The sequence below is a fragment of the Labeo rohita genome, chromosome 16 (assembly GCF_022985175.1).
Source record: "Labeo rohita strain BAU-BD-2019 chromosome 16, IGBB_LRoh.1.0, whole genome shotgun sequence".
In the NCBI taxonomy this organism is placed as follows: Eukaryota; Metazoa; Chordata; class Actinopteri; order Cypriniformes; family Cyprinidae; genus Labeo; species Labeo rohita.
The window spans coordinates 30,957,954-30,973,306 of NC_066884.1; the positions used below are offsets into that span (position 1 = coordinate 30,957,954).

At 39.0% G+C, this 15,353-nt stretch overlaps 1 protein-coding gene across 1 annotated transcript in view; it reads left to right on the forward strand.

Annotated features, from left to right (window-relative positions):
* Nucleotides 1–15,353, forward strand: part of LOC127177872 (F-actin-uncapping protein LRRC16A) — a 426,319-nt gene that overhangs the window by 141,290 nt on the left and 269,676 nt on the right. The window contains exons 10-12 of the mRNA XM_051130392.1: nt 211–299; nt 1,635–1,729; nt 6,261–6,347. Of these exons, the coding sequence (XP_050986349.1) occupies nt 211–299; nt 1,635–1,729; nt 6,261–6,347 (271 nt within the window). The remainder of the gene's footprint in view (nt 1–210; nt 300–1,634; nt 1,730–6,260; nt 6,348–15,353) is intronic.

Here is a 15,353-nt window from a genome sequence, read left to right on the forward strand (position 1 = left end):
CCATGAACTGAGCTGCATTTTTCATGTCCCTCAAAATGCAGCTCAGTTCATAGAGCTCCAGGACCTAACTGAGAACCACTGCCATAGTGTCAGCTTCTGACGCAGTGTCTTGTTCCCTACTCAGGGAACATATGTAACTAAGATGTTTGTGGTTTGATTTCTAGAGGTCTTTCCCTGAGTAAGTCATTCATGTTATGTGTGTTCTTACAGTCTACAGATGTTTGTGAGCAGATTCTGAGAGTGGTAGCCCGATCAAGCCAACTAGAGGAGCTGGTTCTGGACAATGCTGGAGTTAAAATGTATGCACACACATAACATATGCATACACACGCACACATAACATATGCATAAACACACACACACACACACACACGTATACAGGTGCATCTCAACAAACTAGAATAATTCATAAGACCAATAAAAAAAAACATTTTTAGTGAATTGTTGGCCTTCTGGAAAGTATGAAAGTAAATTCGGTGTGGCATGGAGGTGATCAGTCTGTGGCACTGCTGAGGTGGTATGGAAGCCCAGGTTTTTTTGACAGTGGCCTTCAGCTCATCTGCCTTTTTTGGTCTCTTGTTTCTCATTTTCCTCTTGACAATACCCCATAGATTCTCTATGGGGCTCTGGTCTGGTGAGTTTGCTGGCCAGTCAAGCACACCAACACCATGGTCATTTAACTTTTGGTGCTTTTGGCAGTGTGGGCATGTGCCAAATCCTGCTGGAAAATGAAATCAGCATCTTTAAAAAGCTGGTCAGTAGAAGGAAGCATGAAGTGCTCTAAAATTTATTGGTTATAACGGGTGCAGTGACTTTGGTTTTCAAAAAACACAGTGGACCAAAACCAGCAGATGACATTGCACCCCAAATCATCACTGTGGACTGTGGAAACTTAACACTGGACTTCAAGCAACTTGGGCTATGAGCTTCTCCACCCTTACTCCAGACTCTAGGACCTTGGTTTACAAATGAAATACAAAACTTGCTCTAATCTGAAAAGAGGACTTTGGACCACTGGGCAAAAGTCCATTTCTTATTCTCCTTAGCCTAGGTAAGACGTTGTCTGTGGTTCTGTTAACATGCTTGGATACAGCACTCTGTGAACAGCCAGCTTCTTTAGCAATGAATGTGTGTGGCTTACCCACCTTGTGAAGGGTGTCAGTGATTGTCTTCTGAACAACTGTCAGATCAGCAGTCTTCCCCATGATTGTGTAGCCTAGTGAGCCAAACTGAAAGACCATTTAGGAAACCTTTGCAGGTCTTTTGCGTTGATTAGCTGATTGGCATGTCACCATATTCTAATTTGTTGAGATAGTGAATTGGTGGGCTTTTGTTAAATGTGAGCCAAAATCATCACAATTATTAGAAGAACCAAAGACTTAATCTACTTCAGTCTGTGTGCATTTGAATTTGTTTAATACACAAGTTTCACAATTTGAGTTGAATTACTGAAATAAATGAACTTTCCCACAACATTCTAATTTATTGAGATGCACCTGTATACATGCATGTATGTATGTGTGTGTGTATGTATGTATGCATGTTATTTATTTAATTATCTATCTATCATAATCTGCTCTGCTCTTGGCTGATAGAATGTTGCAGAGTGTCAGATCACTGTTTTTTCCTCACAGGGACTTTGCACAGAAATTGGCAAATGCCCTCGCCCACAATACCCACTCAGGACTGCACACCTTAAACCTTGCCAACAATCCTCTTGAAGATAAAGGTGAGTTATTGTTCAGGCATTTATACAGTTTAGTCTTAGATTCTCATTAGTTTTATTAGCTACACATATTATTCTCATAATATGTGTACATTTTTTATGGTAATCTAGATTTCATCACTAAAGAGCAAACAATTTATCTTGTCCGTTTGGTAAAAGATTTTCCAGAGCTATCAAAGACACCCTGGAAACTGCTTAGCAATGCCCTAGCTACCCCCAAGTCAAGTCAAGTCACCTTTATTTATATACCGCCTTTAACAATACAGAATTGTGACAAGGCGGCTGTACAGTATTAAATAGGAAACAGTACATCAACAATGCCAAAGGCAACAGTAAACACTCACATTTTAGGTAAAGGTAGTTAATCAAAAACAATAAAATAAAATGCAATACTGTGTTAAGAGAAAGTGTCCCCAACTAAGCAAGCCAGAGGCGACAGCAGCAAGGAACCAAAACTCCATCGGTGACAAATGGAGAAAAAACCTTGGGAGAAATCAGGCTCAGTCGGGGGGGCCAGTTCTCCTCTGGCCAAAGTTCCCGTGGTCTTGTGCCGACAGCCGACTAGGTGATGTGGTCTTCACTGTGGATCCGTCTCTGGGGCTCATCTAGTTGATGAGTGGACTCCGCTGACAGGGGCTGTAGAGGACGTCTCTAGGTGCTGATCCACCATCTGGGCTGGGTTCGGACTGGATCCGGGGGGACTGCGGTGACCATCTGATCTGGATACGGACTGGATCTGGTGGTTAATGTGACCTCGGAATAAGAGAGAAACAGACTAATATTAGCGTAGATGCCATTCTTCTGACGATGCACTGAGTACATCGGGTGTAATGGGAAGTGTTCCCGGTTTCAGTTGACCTAATTAGTGCAGCCTAACAATCCTTTAACGGATTTGAATTATAGGAATATGTTGATTTCTTATGTGTAAGCAAGGTTAAAGAGATGGGTCTTTAATCTAGATTTAAACTGACAGAGTGTGTCTGCGTCCCGAACATTGTAGGGTAGATTGTTCCAGAGTTTGGGCGCTAGATAAGAAAACGATCTCCCGCCCGCGGTTGATTTTGATATTCTCGGTATTATCAAATTGCCAGAGTTTTGAGAACGCAGCGGACGTGAGGGACTATAATGTGATAGGAGCTCGCTCAGGTACTGAGGAGCTAAACCATTCAGGGCTTTGTAAGTAATTATCAAGATTTTAAAATCTATACGATGTTTAATAGGGAGCCAGTGCAGTGTAGACAGAACTGGGCTAATATGATCATACTTTTTGGTTCTAGTAAGAACTCTAGCTGCTGCATTTTGGACCAGCTGGAGTTTGTTTATTAAGCGAGCAGAACAACCACCCAATAAAGCATTAAAATAATCTAACCGTGAGGTCATAAATGCATGAATTAATGTTTCAGCATTTGACATTGATAGCATAGGTCGTAGTTTAGATATATTTTTGAGATGGAAAAATGCAGTTTTGCAAATACTAGAGATGTGGTTTTCAAAGGAAAGATTACCATCAAATAGCACACCTAGGTTCCTAACTGATGACGAAGAATTGACAGAACAGCCTTCAAGTATTAGACAGTGTTGTAGGTTATTACACGCTGAGGTTTTAGGCCCAATAACTAACACCTCTGTTTTTTCAGAATTTAGCAGTAAGAAATTACTTGTCATCCAATTTTTTAACTCAACTACACAATCCATTAGTTTTTCAAATTGGTACGTTTCGCCGGGCTGCGAAGAAATATAGAGGTGGGTATCATCAGCGTAGCAGTGAAAGCTAACACCATATTTCCTGATGATATCACCCAAGGGTAACATGTAAAGTGTAAAGAGTAATGGCCCTAGTACTGAGCCTTGCGGTACTCCATACTGCACTTGAGATCGATATGATACCTCTTCATTTACTGCCACGAATTGATGGCGGTCAGATAGATACGATTTGAACCATGCCAATGCACTACCACTAATGCCAACATAATTCTCAAGTCTATTCAAGAGAATGTTGTGGTCAACAGTATCAAACGCAGCACTAAGATCCAGTAGCACTAACAGAGAGATACAACCACGATCGGATGACAAGAGTAGATCATTTGTAACTCTAATAAGAGCAGTCTCAGTACTATGGTACAGTCTAAAACCTGACTGAAAATCCTCACAGATATCATATTTCTGTAGGAAGGAAGATAGTTGTGAGGATACAACCTTTTCTAATATCTTTGATAGAAATGGGAGATTTGAGATAGGTCTGTAATTAGTTAATTCGTTGGGGTCAAGTTGTGTTTTTTTAATTAGAGGCTTAATAGCAGCCACTTTGAAGGTTTTGGGGACATATCCTAATGACAGTGATGAATTAATAATATTTAGCAGAGGGTCTATGAGATCTGGAAGCAAGTCTTTTAGTAGCCTAGATGGAATAGGGTCTAGCATACAAGTTGTTGGTTTAGATGATTTAACAAGTTTATACAATTCTTCCTGACCTATAGTAGCGAATAAGTTGAACTGTTCCCCAGGAGATCTATAGCGCACTATCTGATGCGACACTGTAATTGACGGCTGCATAGTGACAATTTTGTCTCTAATTGTAGCGATCTTAGAAGTAAAGTAGTTCATGCAGTCATTACTGCTATGCTGATGGGCATAGTCAGTGCCTGTTGGTTCTTTATTTTTTGTTAACTTAGCCACTGTATTGAATAAATACCTAGGGTTATGTTTGTTTTCTTCTAAAAGAGTCGAAAAGTAATCAGATCTGGCCGATTTTAACGCTTTTCTGTACGATAGGGTACATTCCCGCCAAGCAGTACGAAAGACCTCTAATTTTGTTTTCCTCCAGCTGCGCTCCATTTTCCGGGCTGCTCTCTTTAGGGCGCGAGTGTGCTCGTTATACCACGGGGTCTGATTATTTTCCTTAAACTTCCTTAGGCGCAGAGGAGCGACCGTATCTAGAGTCCTGGAAAAGAGAGAGTCAATAGTTTCTGTTACATCATCAAGTTTTTCTGAGCTATTGGACATGCTGAGGAATTCAGATAAGTCAGGAAGATTACTTAGAAAGCAATCTTTTGTAGTAGAAGTGATGGTTCTACCATACTTGTAATAAGGAGTTGAATTTACAGTTTTAGTCATCTGGAGAATACACGAGACTAGATAATGATCAGAGATATCATCACTTTGCTGCAGAATCTCAACGGCATTGACATCAATTCCATGTGACAGTATTAAGTCTAGAGTATGATTTCGACAGTGAGTGGGACCTGACACGTGTTGTCTAACTCCAATAGAATTTAGAATGTCTGTAAATGCAGCTGCCAGTGCATCATTTTCAATATCAACATGGATGTTAAAGTCATCTACTATTAAGACCTTATCTGTAGCCAACACCAGCTCAGATATAAAATCAGCGAATTCTTTAAGAAAATCTGTATGGTGCCCTGGTGGCCTGTATACAGTAGCAAGTACAAACATCATAGGGGATTTATCATTAACACTTGTTTCTCTGGATAGTGTTACATGAAGCACCATTACTTCAAACGAGTTATACTTGAAATCCGCTCTCTGTGAAACACTAAAAATATTGCTATAAATTGTAGAAACACCTCCCCCTTTACCTTTTAGACGTGGCTCATGTTTATAACAGTAATCATGAGGGGTAGACTCGTTTAAGATAATGTAATCTTCTGATTTTAGCCAGGTTTCTGACAGACATAGCACATCTAGGTTATGATCAATGATCATATCATTTACAAATAAAGCGCTTTTGTAGAGAGGGACCTGATATTTAAAAGGCCAAGTTTTATCATTTGTTTCTCTGTATTATGTAAATTTTTAATTTGTTGAACGTTGATTAGATTGTTACTCTTAAATCGTCTAGCTCGGGTCTCACAGTCACCCAGTTGCCCTGCTGCAAAGGCGAAGTTACCGGAACCGAACAATGTACGGGACTTCCTGATCTAGTCGCATCCAAAGCCGCATCTAATGCCCTCACATTCTTACTATCCTCGATTAAAGTTTGGATGCGTGTCTCTAGTTCTGAAATCTTCTTTGTCAGCCTAACTATTTCCCTGCATTTATCACATGTGAATCCCTCGCTGCCGACAGAGATTGATAAACTATACATATGACAGGTGATGCAGGTTACCAGGAAAGGAGAAGAAGCCATTACTTACCGTAGTTGTAGAACGATTTCAACTCACCACTGTTGTCTGATTGTGTAGAAAAAGGCGAAGAGAAAAAGTAAAATTGAATGGCAAGCTAACCGGCTAACACACTACAAACCTTACTGTAGCAACATTGTAGCAACATTGTAGCAACAACCCCCAGAACACCTTACTGTAGCAACATTGCCTAGGAACCATCAAATACCCTACCAATGACTGAGCAACCACACAAAACTCTTAAACTAGATCTAGATCTTTTATTAAAACTGTTAGAACTATGGAAGCCAGCGGAAAGTTACATGCTGCTTGTTTATTACACTACAGCATGTATGTTCAGTGTTTGTGGTGAATTATATTTTTTTTTACTAAGTTCATTATTTCCTCCACAGGAATTGCCTTTCTGGGAGCACAGTTTGCCAAACTTCACAAAGGCCTGAAGCATCTGAACTTCTCAAGAACCTCATTATCACCCAAAGGTTGGTCAAGGAACCTCCTTAATTACCTTTATGACTTCCTTCATGCTTTAAACCACTATTGAAAAGCCATGCAAATGTTAGTCAAACAGAACCAGGCTTTGGCCTAAAGTTGGTCCTGTCATGTAGCAGCTAGCATTGTAAATCCACAGACAAAGCGTGACACAAAATGCAACATATGTAACTTCAACACAAAACAAAGAACAGAGAAGAATTGAATGCTTATATACACAGAGGTAGGTAATCAATGGAAAAGGGGAACAGGTGTGACATTAATTAATGAATATGACAACTAATGAATAAACAGAGCTCAGACAAACAGAGACAGTGTAAACAAAGACTAGAAATTAGACAAGACCATAATTGTACAGAACTCCCCCCTCCCCAGATGTGCATCTGTGTCATTACAACTTACAAATTACAAGATTTCTGTTCTTCAGGTAGACATTTTATCTGGCCCTTCTGCTAGTTGATTCTATTACGATTCATTGTGTACACAAGGGCAGAAGGTCACAGTCTCGACATTTGCCATGCTGCTTGAATTTGTACTAAATAACATTTACATGTATTTACTTAGCAGACGATTTTGTCTAAAGCGACTTACAAATGAGGAACACCACAAGTGATACATCATTAAGAGGCAAATAAAACATGAAATGCTCATAAGACAAGTTGACATTGACATGACATTGTTTAGAATAGTAGGGTACAAGCTAGAACACGGAGGGATCAAGAAAAAGTGAAAGCATTGAGGATTTTTTTTATTGGTCACACTTTAAGGTCCAATTCAATTAACGAACCATTAACTATGACCTTTGCCTCAATAAACTACTACTTTGCAGCTTAGTAGTAGCTAGTAAGGTAGTTGTTAAGTTTAGCTATTGGGTAGGATTATTGATGTAGAATATGGTCATGCAGAATATGTGCTTTATAAGTGCTGATAAATAGCCAATATATTATGAATAATCATGCTAATAAGCAACTAGTTAATGGTGCGAATTGTTCCTTATACTAAAGTGTTACCTTTGTATTTATTTACTTATTTATTTGCAGCAGAATACAGTTAAGTGTTTATGGAAGAGATGAGTTTCAATGTTCTAGATGGGGTTAGGAAGATGATTTCACCAGAAAGGAATAGTGAACGAAAACATTCTGGAGAATGATTTTGTGCCTTTCTGAGATGGTACCACAAGACACCCCTCACGTATTGACTGCAGAGGGTGGAGGTAGGAGGCTGTGTGACTGTTCTTTATCCACCTTATTCCTGATAAGCCTAATGCGTTTTGAATTATGGGTGGCACTTCCGGTTTGGGGAACTTCCATTCAAAAAGATTGAAACTAATCATTTCAAATCATAAAGTTGCCCTACAAATAAGACTTACCCATCTGTTTGACTGAATGAGCTGTCGAGTTTCCTTAATGTGTTAGTTTTGTTTTGACATGGCATGTAAAAACAAGAATATCTATGGCAAGAGCTCTTTCAGTCGCTGCATTATTTTCCCCATGATTATTTTCTTTTTCCCTTTGTATCCGGCAATAATAGTGTGAATAACGCAATAATAGTGTGAAAATGGCCCGAAAACCAGTCAGTGTCTGGTGTGACCACCATTTGCCTCACGCAGTGCAACACATCTCCTTCACATAGAGTTGATCAGGTTGTTGATTGTGGCCTGTGGAATGTTGGTCCACTCCTCTTCAATGGCTGTGCGAAGTTGCTGGATATTGGCAGGAACTGGAACGCGCTGTCGTATACGCCGATCCAGAGCATTCCAAACATGCTCAATGGGTGACATGTCCGGTGAGTATGCTGGCCATGCAAGAACTGGGATGTTTTCAGCTTCCAGGAATTGTGTACAGACCCTTGCAACATGTGGCCGTGCATTATCATGCTGCAACATGAGGTGATGCTCGTGGATGAATGGCACAACAATGGGCCTCAGGATCTCGTCATGGTATCTCTGTGCATTCAATATGCCGTTAATAAAATGCACCTGGGTTCGTTGTCCATAACATGCGCCTGCCCATACCATAACCCCACCGCCACCATGGACCACTTGATCCACAACGTTGACATCAGCAAAACCGCTCACCCACACGACACCATACACGCTGTCTGCCATCTGCCCTATACAGTGAAAACTGGGATTCATCCGTGAAGAGAACGCCTCTCCAAAGTGCCAGATGCCATCGAATGTGAGCCTTTGCCCACTCAAGTTGGTTACAACAACGAACTGCAGTCAGGTCGAGACCCCGATGAGGACGATGAGCATGCAGATGAGCTTCCCTGAGACGGTTTCTGACAGTTTGTGCAGAAATTCTTTGGTTATGCAAACCGATTGTTGCAGCAGCTGTCCGGGTGGCTGGTCTCAGACGATCTTGGAGGTGAAGATGCTGGATGTGGAGGTCCTGGGCTGGTGTGGTTACACACAGTCTGCGGTTGTGAGTCTGGTTGGATGTACTGCCAAATTCTCTGAAACACCTTTGGAGACGGCTTATGGTAGAGAAATTAACATCCAATTCATGGGCTCTGGTGGACATTCCTGCAGCCAACATGCCAATTGCGCGCTCCCTCAAAACTTGCGACATCTGTGGCATTGCACTGTGAGATAAAACTGCACATTTTAGAGTGGATTATCTCTGCAAAGGAGAAGTGCTCACTAACACAGATTTAGACAGATTTGTGAACAATATTTGAGAGAAGTAGGCCTTTTGTGTACATGGTTGAAGGGTGAGTAGAATAATTTAATCTAATTTTACCCAGTTAAAACGTATTATTGCATTCATAGAGCGAACCTTTCACTGATTCTTTACAGCTTAAAGTGCATTGCAGGGTTTTTAATATTGTGTCATATGACGTCACGAAAGGGAGTTGTAACTTTGCCGCCCTTTGAAATTCAGTAGGAGCGGTCAAGAGTCAGTTGTTTTCAGTAGTTATTTTTTATTTGTAAATAAAAAATACACAAAATAAATAAATGATTGTTTTTATTGGTAAATTACTGTGTTTGTGGAGGTTGCACACACTCCAGCCTGTCAGGACTTCGAGTACACAGATCTCCAAAGAAAAAGGATGGTACTGTCTTCTGTGCCTGGGTGTGTTTGTGTAGGTTAGATGGGACTTCGCTAATGCATCTGATCAATCAGCGGTAACTATACTTTTACGAAACATGGTGGCGGTAAGGCGTATAACTGCAATAGCTTATTAAAATGTAGTCAGACATATTATTTTCCTTCACACTGTATTTTTCAATTTTAGTAATTATTTAACTGTTGTTGACAGACACGTTACTGTGAGACAAAGCAAGAACTGTATTTGCATCGAAGCTTGTATCGATGTCCATTTTGTGCAACCAATGTTTTTAAAAGATGTGAAAGACACAAGATACTTGGACATATGCAGCATCTCAGACTTCATGCAGTTCCTAATGAACGTAAGTATATTTGATGATATCCACGTTAAGATAATTTGTTAATGTGATAGATAATAACGGCGATGTTACATTTAAAATGTTATCATGATACGTACGTCAAACATAGTTTGCTTTGTTTATTTTACTATTTGTAATTGTGTCTGTTGTTCTGCTGTGTTATAGATTTTATTTATTGAAAATGTGACAAATTCAAAAATATGACAGAAGACATAACAGAAAATAGAGGCAAACAACAACCATAACTACAACAAAAAGAAATATACAAAAACAAAGAGAAATGTATGAAACATATAGAATGTGTAGTGCAAACATATTCCATAGCCTTTCGATATATGAGAGAGGAGTATATAAAAAATAGTAATAATAATACTAAAATACATTTGTAATATATACTGTTACTACTAATAATAATATCCAGTTGTAACATATTTTGTAGACACATTTCTTACAAAATATACTTTGTGCACAATTTTACCGTTGTTTGTATTATATTTTTATGACAGGTTGATGTTTCTGCAAAAGACTGCGTTCTATTTCCATTATGCAGCAAGTCACACTGGATGGTTTGTACATTTCATAATTAAAACATTTTTGATGATTCAGTGTGTTTTTTTTTGTTTGTTTGTTTTTTATTTGCTATACAAGGATGGTCTAAGTGATGGCAGATACAGTCAAGTGTACAGGTCTTTTACATACAAGTTCAGTAGTTCATGTTCGGAAATACCAGTTGAACAGTTCTTTTTTTAAATGTTCTCAACTGCTGTGTGGTGGTTCTGTTCTAAACCATTCAGTGTTTTTCTTTTTCTTTTATTTTTTTGTGTCTTGGTGGTTCTTATAGGAATGATGATGTCTGAAGTGTACTAAATGATATGTTGTCATTTCTGAAGTTGAAAATTTAAATGTGATATGCATATTTAAATGTAATATTCATAATAATTTTAATAACAGAGACAATGTAAAACTCTTTCCCTTAAAACACGTACTGTAGTACTGTTACTACTTAAGATTCATTTACAGTTGCCTAATGTTGTTGACCTTTGTGTATTTGGGTACATTTAGGAGGGTTGATCAGACCATTTTTCCTGGACGTTGGACTGAGTTATCCTGTAAAGATCTTCCAGTAAGTTTTTGATTAATCACATATTCTTTGGCATATTATTAAATTACATTGTATTAAGTTATGTATTGCTTGCCTGCAAACATTACCCAGGGCATTCCAATGCAGGGGTTTTCCATTAACTGTTAAGTCTTTGTGCTCATGGTGAATTTATATGAAATTTACACTGACAATCACATCGGTTATATTAAATTATATAAGCTTAAAGTGATGACATTTAGCATTTTGTAAATCTCTCTCTCTTTTTTTTAAAGGTCTCCTTCAAGGCACAAAAATGTTGAAGGCTCGGGCAATCTGTCCTAATTGTTAGACAGTCCGACTTGTAACCCAAAGATCACAGGTTTGAGTCTCGGTACCGGCAGGGATAGTAGGTGGAGGGTGTGAATGTACAGTACTCACTTCCACCTTCAATACCACGACTGAGGTGAGACCCTTGAGCACCGAACCCCCAACTGCTCCCTGGGCACCGCAGCAAAAAAAACAAAAAAAAAAACAACACCTGCCCACTGCTCCGGTTGTGTATTCACTACTCACTGCTGCATGTGTGCACGCTTGGATGGGTTAAATGCAGAGCACAAATTCCGAGTATGGATCATCATACTTGGCCACACGTTACTTTGGCTTTCCTTAAAGACACATATAGGCTCAGTCAAAGTTAACAAACAAACAAACAAATTTAAAATGTAAAACACATGACATCATGTAAAAATCTATTGAAAAACATTGCCAGTGGAAATTATAATAGTAATAAAAAAATCATGCATTGAGGGCTGCAACAACTAACCCTAATAACTGATAGATACTTGGAAAAGGAAGTGGCTGTAAATTGTCACTTTATATACACTTTGGTGTATATAAACCACCTCAGAAAATATTTGGCTTTCCAAGTACCACCATAATGACCAGCATTAAAATACAGTAGCATAGTAGGCCTAACTATTCAGCTACAGCTCTGCACAGTTCAAAGGGAGGTTCATGAGGCTGTTTTTTTTCCTAATAAGAATATTTATTGTTGTCAGCCACTTTAACATTGTAAATATACAGTTTGATCATTAACAATAACACTGCACTATGCTTACAAACATTTTTGGTTATTAGGTTATTCAGTTAGTGTAGACTAAAAATCTTGTGTAGACAAGCTAAAACTGAATAAAATGTTTTATTGGATAAAATTGTCTGTTTGCCAAATTGGTTAATGCAACTTAATAGAAGGTTATTAAACAGTACTTATTCTACTGGCTCTTCTGATTATTATTATTATAATTATTGTGTTTTATATGTTTGTCCTTATCAGGCAAAACATTTTTAGTTTCCATGCACTTTTAGTAAAAACTGTAAAGTATGGTTCAAAACAGTAGAAGTGACTGATTCTATAACATTTTTTTTTCTATTCTGTGTAATCAATACAATGGTAAAATAACACTAAAATATATTTCGAACTTGGGAAACTCGCAACCAATTGTAAAGACCTTTCGGCACACCCCTACCTTTTGGCACGCCCCTACCTTTCGACATGCCCATTGCTCCAGGCTGCAGCTACCCCTGTCTAAATGTAACTGATGATATTCACAGCCATATACTACTTGGCACAAGCTGATTTGTTCACGTCACGTACCAGGTCAATGAGTTTGAACTTTTACCTTTAAATGGCTGGCTGGCATTCACTTGAGCCTTTTGCAGCAGCGTACTTTGAGTTCCTCTGAAACTCAGCTAGATAAGTAAACGTTCTCACTCTTATTTTAGTGCTTTATTGCGTTAGTCAGCTTACATTTCTAAAACTAGAAAACATACAGTCGTAAAACTATGCGCAGATTGTTCGCGAGAGAAGTAATGTTAATTACTAAGCATGTCGTGTTCATATAACAGCAGCAGCGGTGGCTTATAGTTCATGTTTGTGAAAATATAATGCCAAGTAAAATAGTAAATTGAAGGTGATTACCCTATTTGCCCGAAACCTTTTATGTTTCAATATTATCTTGGCCATTCTCATCTATATTAAGGGGATGATTTCAAAAGATGCACGCCACAGTGGGATCGGCTGCAGTGGTGTTCACAGTCTTTTCATAGTTTTTAGTCAAGGCGAACCTGTATAACGGTATTCCTTAAATGTCCTATTGTCATTAGGCTACTTCTTAAACCAAAACAACGTAAATTATGGCGAGTGATATGTGACAGGATTACCTGCCGAAGTCAACAGTCCTGTACTTTTACGTGTGAGAAGGGTACGTTGCCTAAACAGACGTGTGATAAGTACGTTGCCTCCACAGAGATGTGACAAGTACGTTGCCTAAACAGACGTGTGATAAGTACGTCATCTCCACATACGTGTGACACCAACTTCGTTGATAAGAAAAAAAAAAAAAAAAGTCGCTGCGTTAGACTTGTGCTCTAAATAATACATAGTCAGCAGAGCTGTACTTTTGCGAAGTAATATACAGTAATAAAAATTAAAGATGAACGGTGTATAATCCAGTAATATGATAAGTAATAGAAAGTAATATCTTAAGTATATTTTGATGCTTGTAGCATTGTATTTTACTTAAAGGGAAACATACTGTTATTCTATTTAAACTTATTATTATTCTTATTCTTATTCTTATTATTCTTATTATTTTTATTATGTTGGCTTGGCAAAAAAAAAAAAAAAACACAGAAGTACTCTGGCTGTTTTGCCCCAAGGGGCCGAGGCCGGCTTTGCCAAGCCAACATGAAAGTTAGTTCACTAACTTTAGCTTCTAGTTATTATTATGTTGGCTTGGCAGAGCCAACATATTGTTATTAAGTTGGCTTGAAAAAGCCAACTTACTGATATTGTATTTAAACTTATTCTTATTAAGTTGGCTTGAAAAAGCCAACTTACTGATATTGTATTTAAACTTATTCTTCTTCTTCTTCTTCTTCTTCTTCTTCTTCTGAGACCCTTTTTTAAAACGTATCTCCTCCTAGAGCTTTTAAGCTACAGCCACCAAACTCGGCCCAGACCTGCAGACTGGTCTGACTCGGGTTGCTATATCTTTTCAGACTGATCCGGCTTACGGTTTTCGTAAACCGGACCGTCAAAACCACCAAAAAATCCCATAGACTTACATTGACGGAATGTTCAGATAAGCCAGCTCCAACTGTCAAAATTCAAATCTAAACTCCAAGAATCCTTTGAGACTAAATGAAGCTTCACTTCTATGTACTATTACTAATCCATTTAGACTCATTCAAACTCATCTAATATTTCTAATCTATTTAAGTCATGTTAGCAGTATGCTAGTAACATGCTAATCATGCTAGAATCATGCTAGTATCTTGCTAATCATGCTAGAATTATGCTAGTAACATGGTAATCATCCTAGAAACATACTAGTAACTTGATAACCATGATAGAATCATGCTAGTAACATGCTAATCATACTAGAAACATGATAACAACATGCTAATCATGCTAACAGCTTGCTAATCATACTAGAGTCAGGCTAGTAACATGCTTATCATATTAGAAACATGCTAGTAACATGCTAGTAACATGTTAAATATGCTAGCAACATGCTAATAACTTGCTAATCATGGTAACAATATGATAGTAACACCATAGCAATCACCCTGAGTACCCTAGCAACCACCTAGCAACACCTTAGCAACCACCCTGGGTACCCTAGCAACTGCCTAGCTACACCTTAGCAACCACCCCCGGGTACCCTAGCAACCACCTAGCAACACCCTAGCAAACACCCTGAGTACCCTAGCAACTGCCTGACAACACCTTAGCAACTACCCCAGGTAGCATAGCAACCACCTAGCAACTTAAATAGCAACCACCCTGAGTACTCTAGCAACTGCTTAGCAACACCTTAGGAACCAGCCTGAGTACCCTAGCAACCGCCTAGCAACAACCTAGCAACCATCCTGGATACCCTAGCAACCACGTAGCAACACCCTAGCAACCATGCTGAGTACCCTAGCAACCACATAGTAACACCTTAGCAACCAGCCTGAGTACCCTAGCAACTGCCTAGCAACACCTTAGCAACCGCCATGGATACCCTAGCAACCGCTTAGCAACTCCCTAGCAACCGCCTAACAACACCTTAGCAACCAGCCTGAATACCCTAGCAACCGCCTAGCAACACCTTAGCAACCACCCCGGGTACCCTAGCAACCACATAGTAACACTCTAGTAACCACCCTGAGTACCCTAGCAACTGCCTAGCAACACCTTAGCAACTGCCCTAGCAACCACCCTGGATACCCAAGCAACCACATAGCAACACCCTAGCAACCACCTGAGGTACCCTAGCAACCACCCTGAGTAACCTAGCAACCACACAGCAACACCATCACTATCTGTTTTTCTAATAGACTGTATTGCCTTCAAAATATTCAGACTTTAATCTTTCAAACTATTTTAAACTGAAGACAGTCAAACTTACCTTAAAACTTTTAAAACTTTCTGGCTAGGCTTTTTCAAGCCAACTT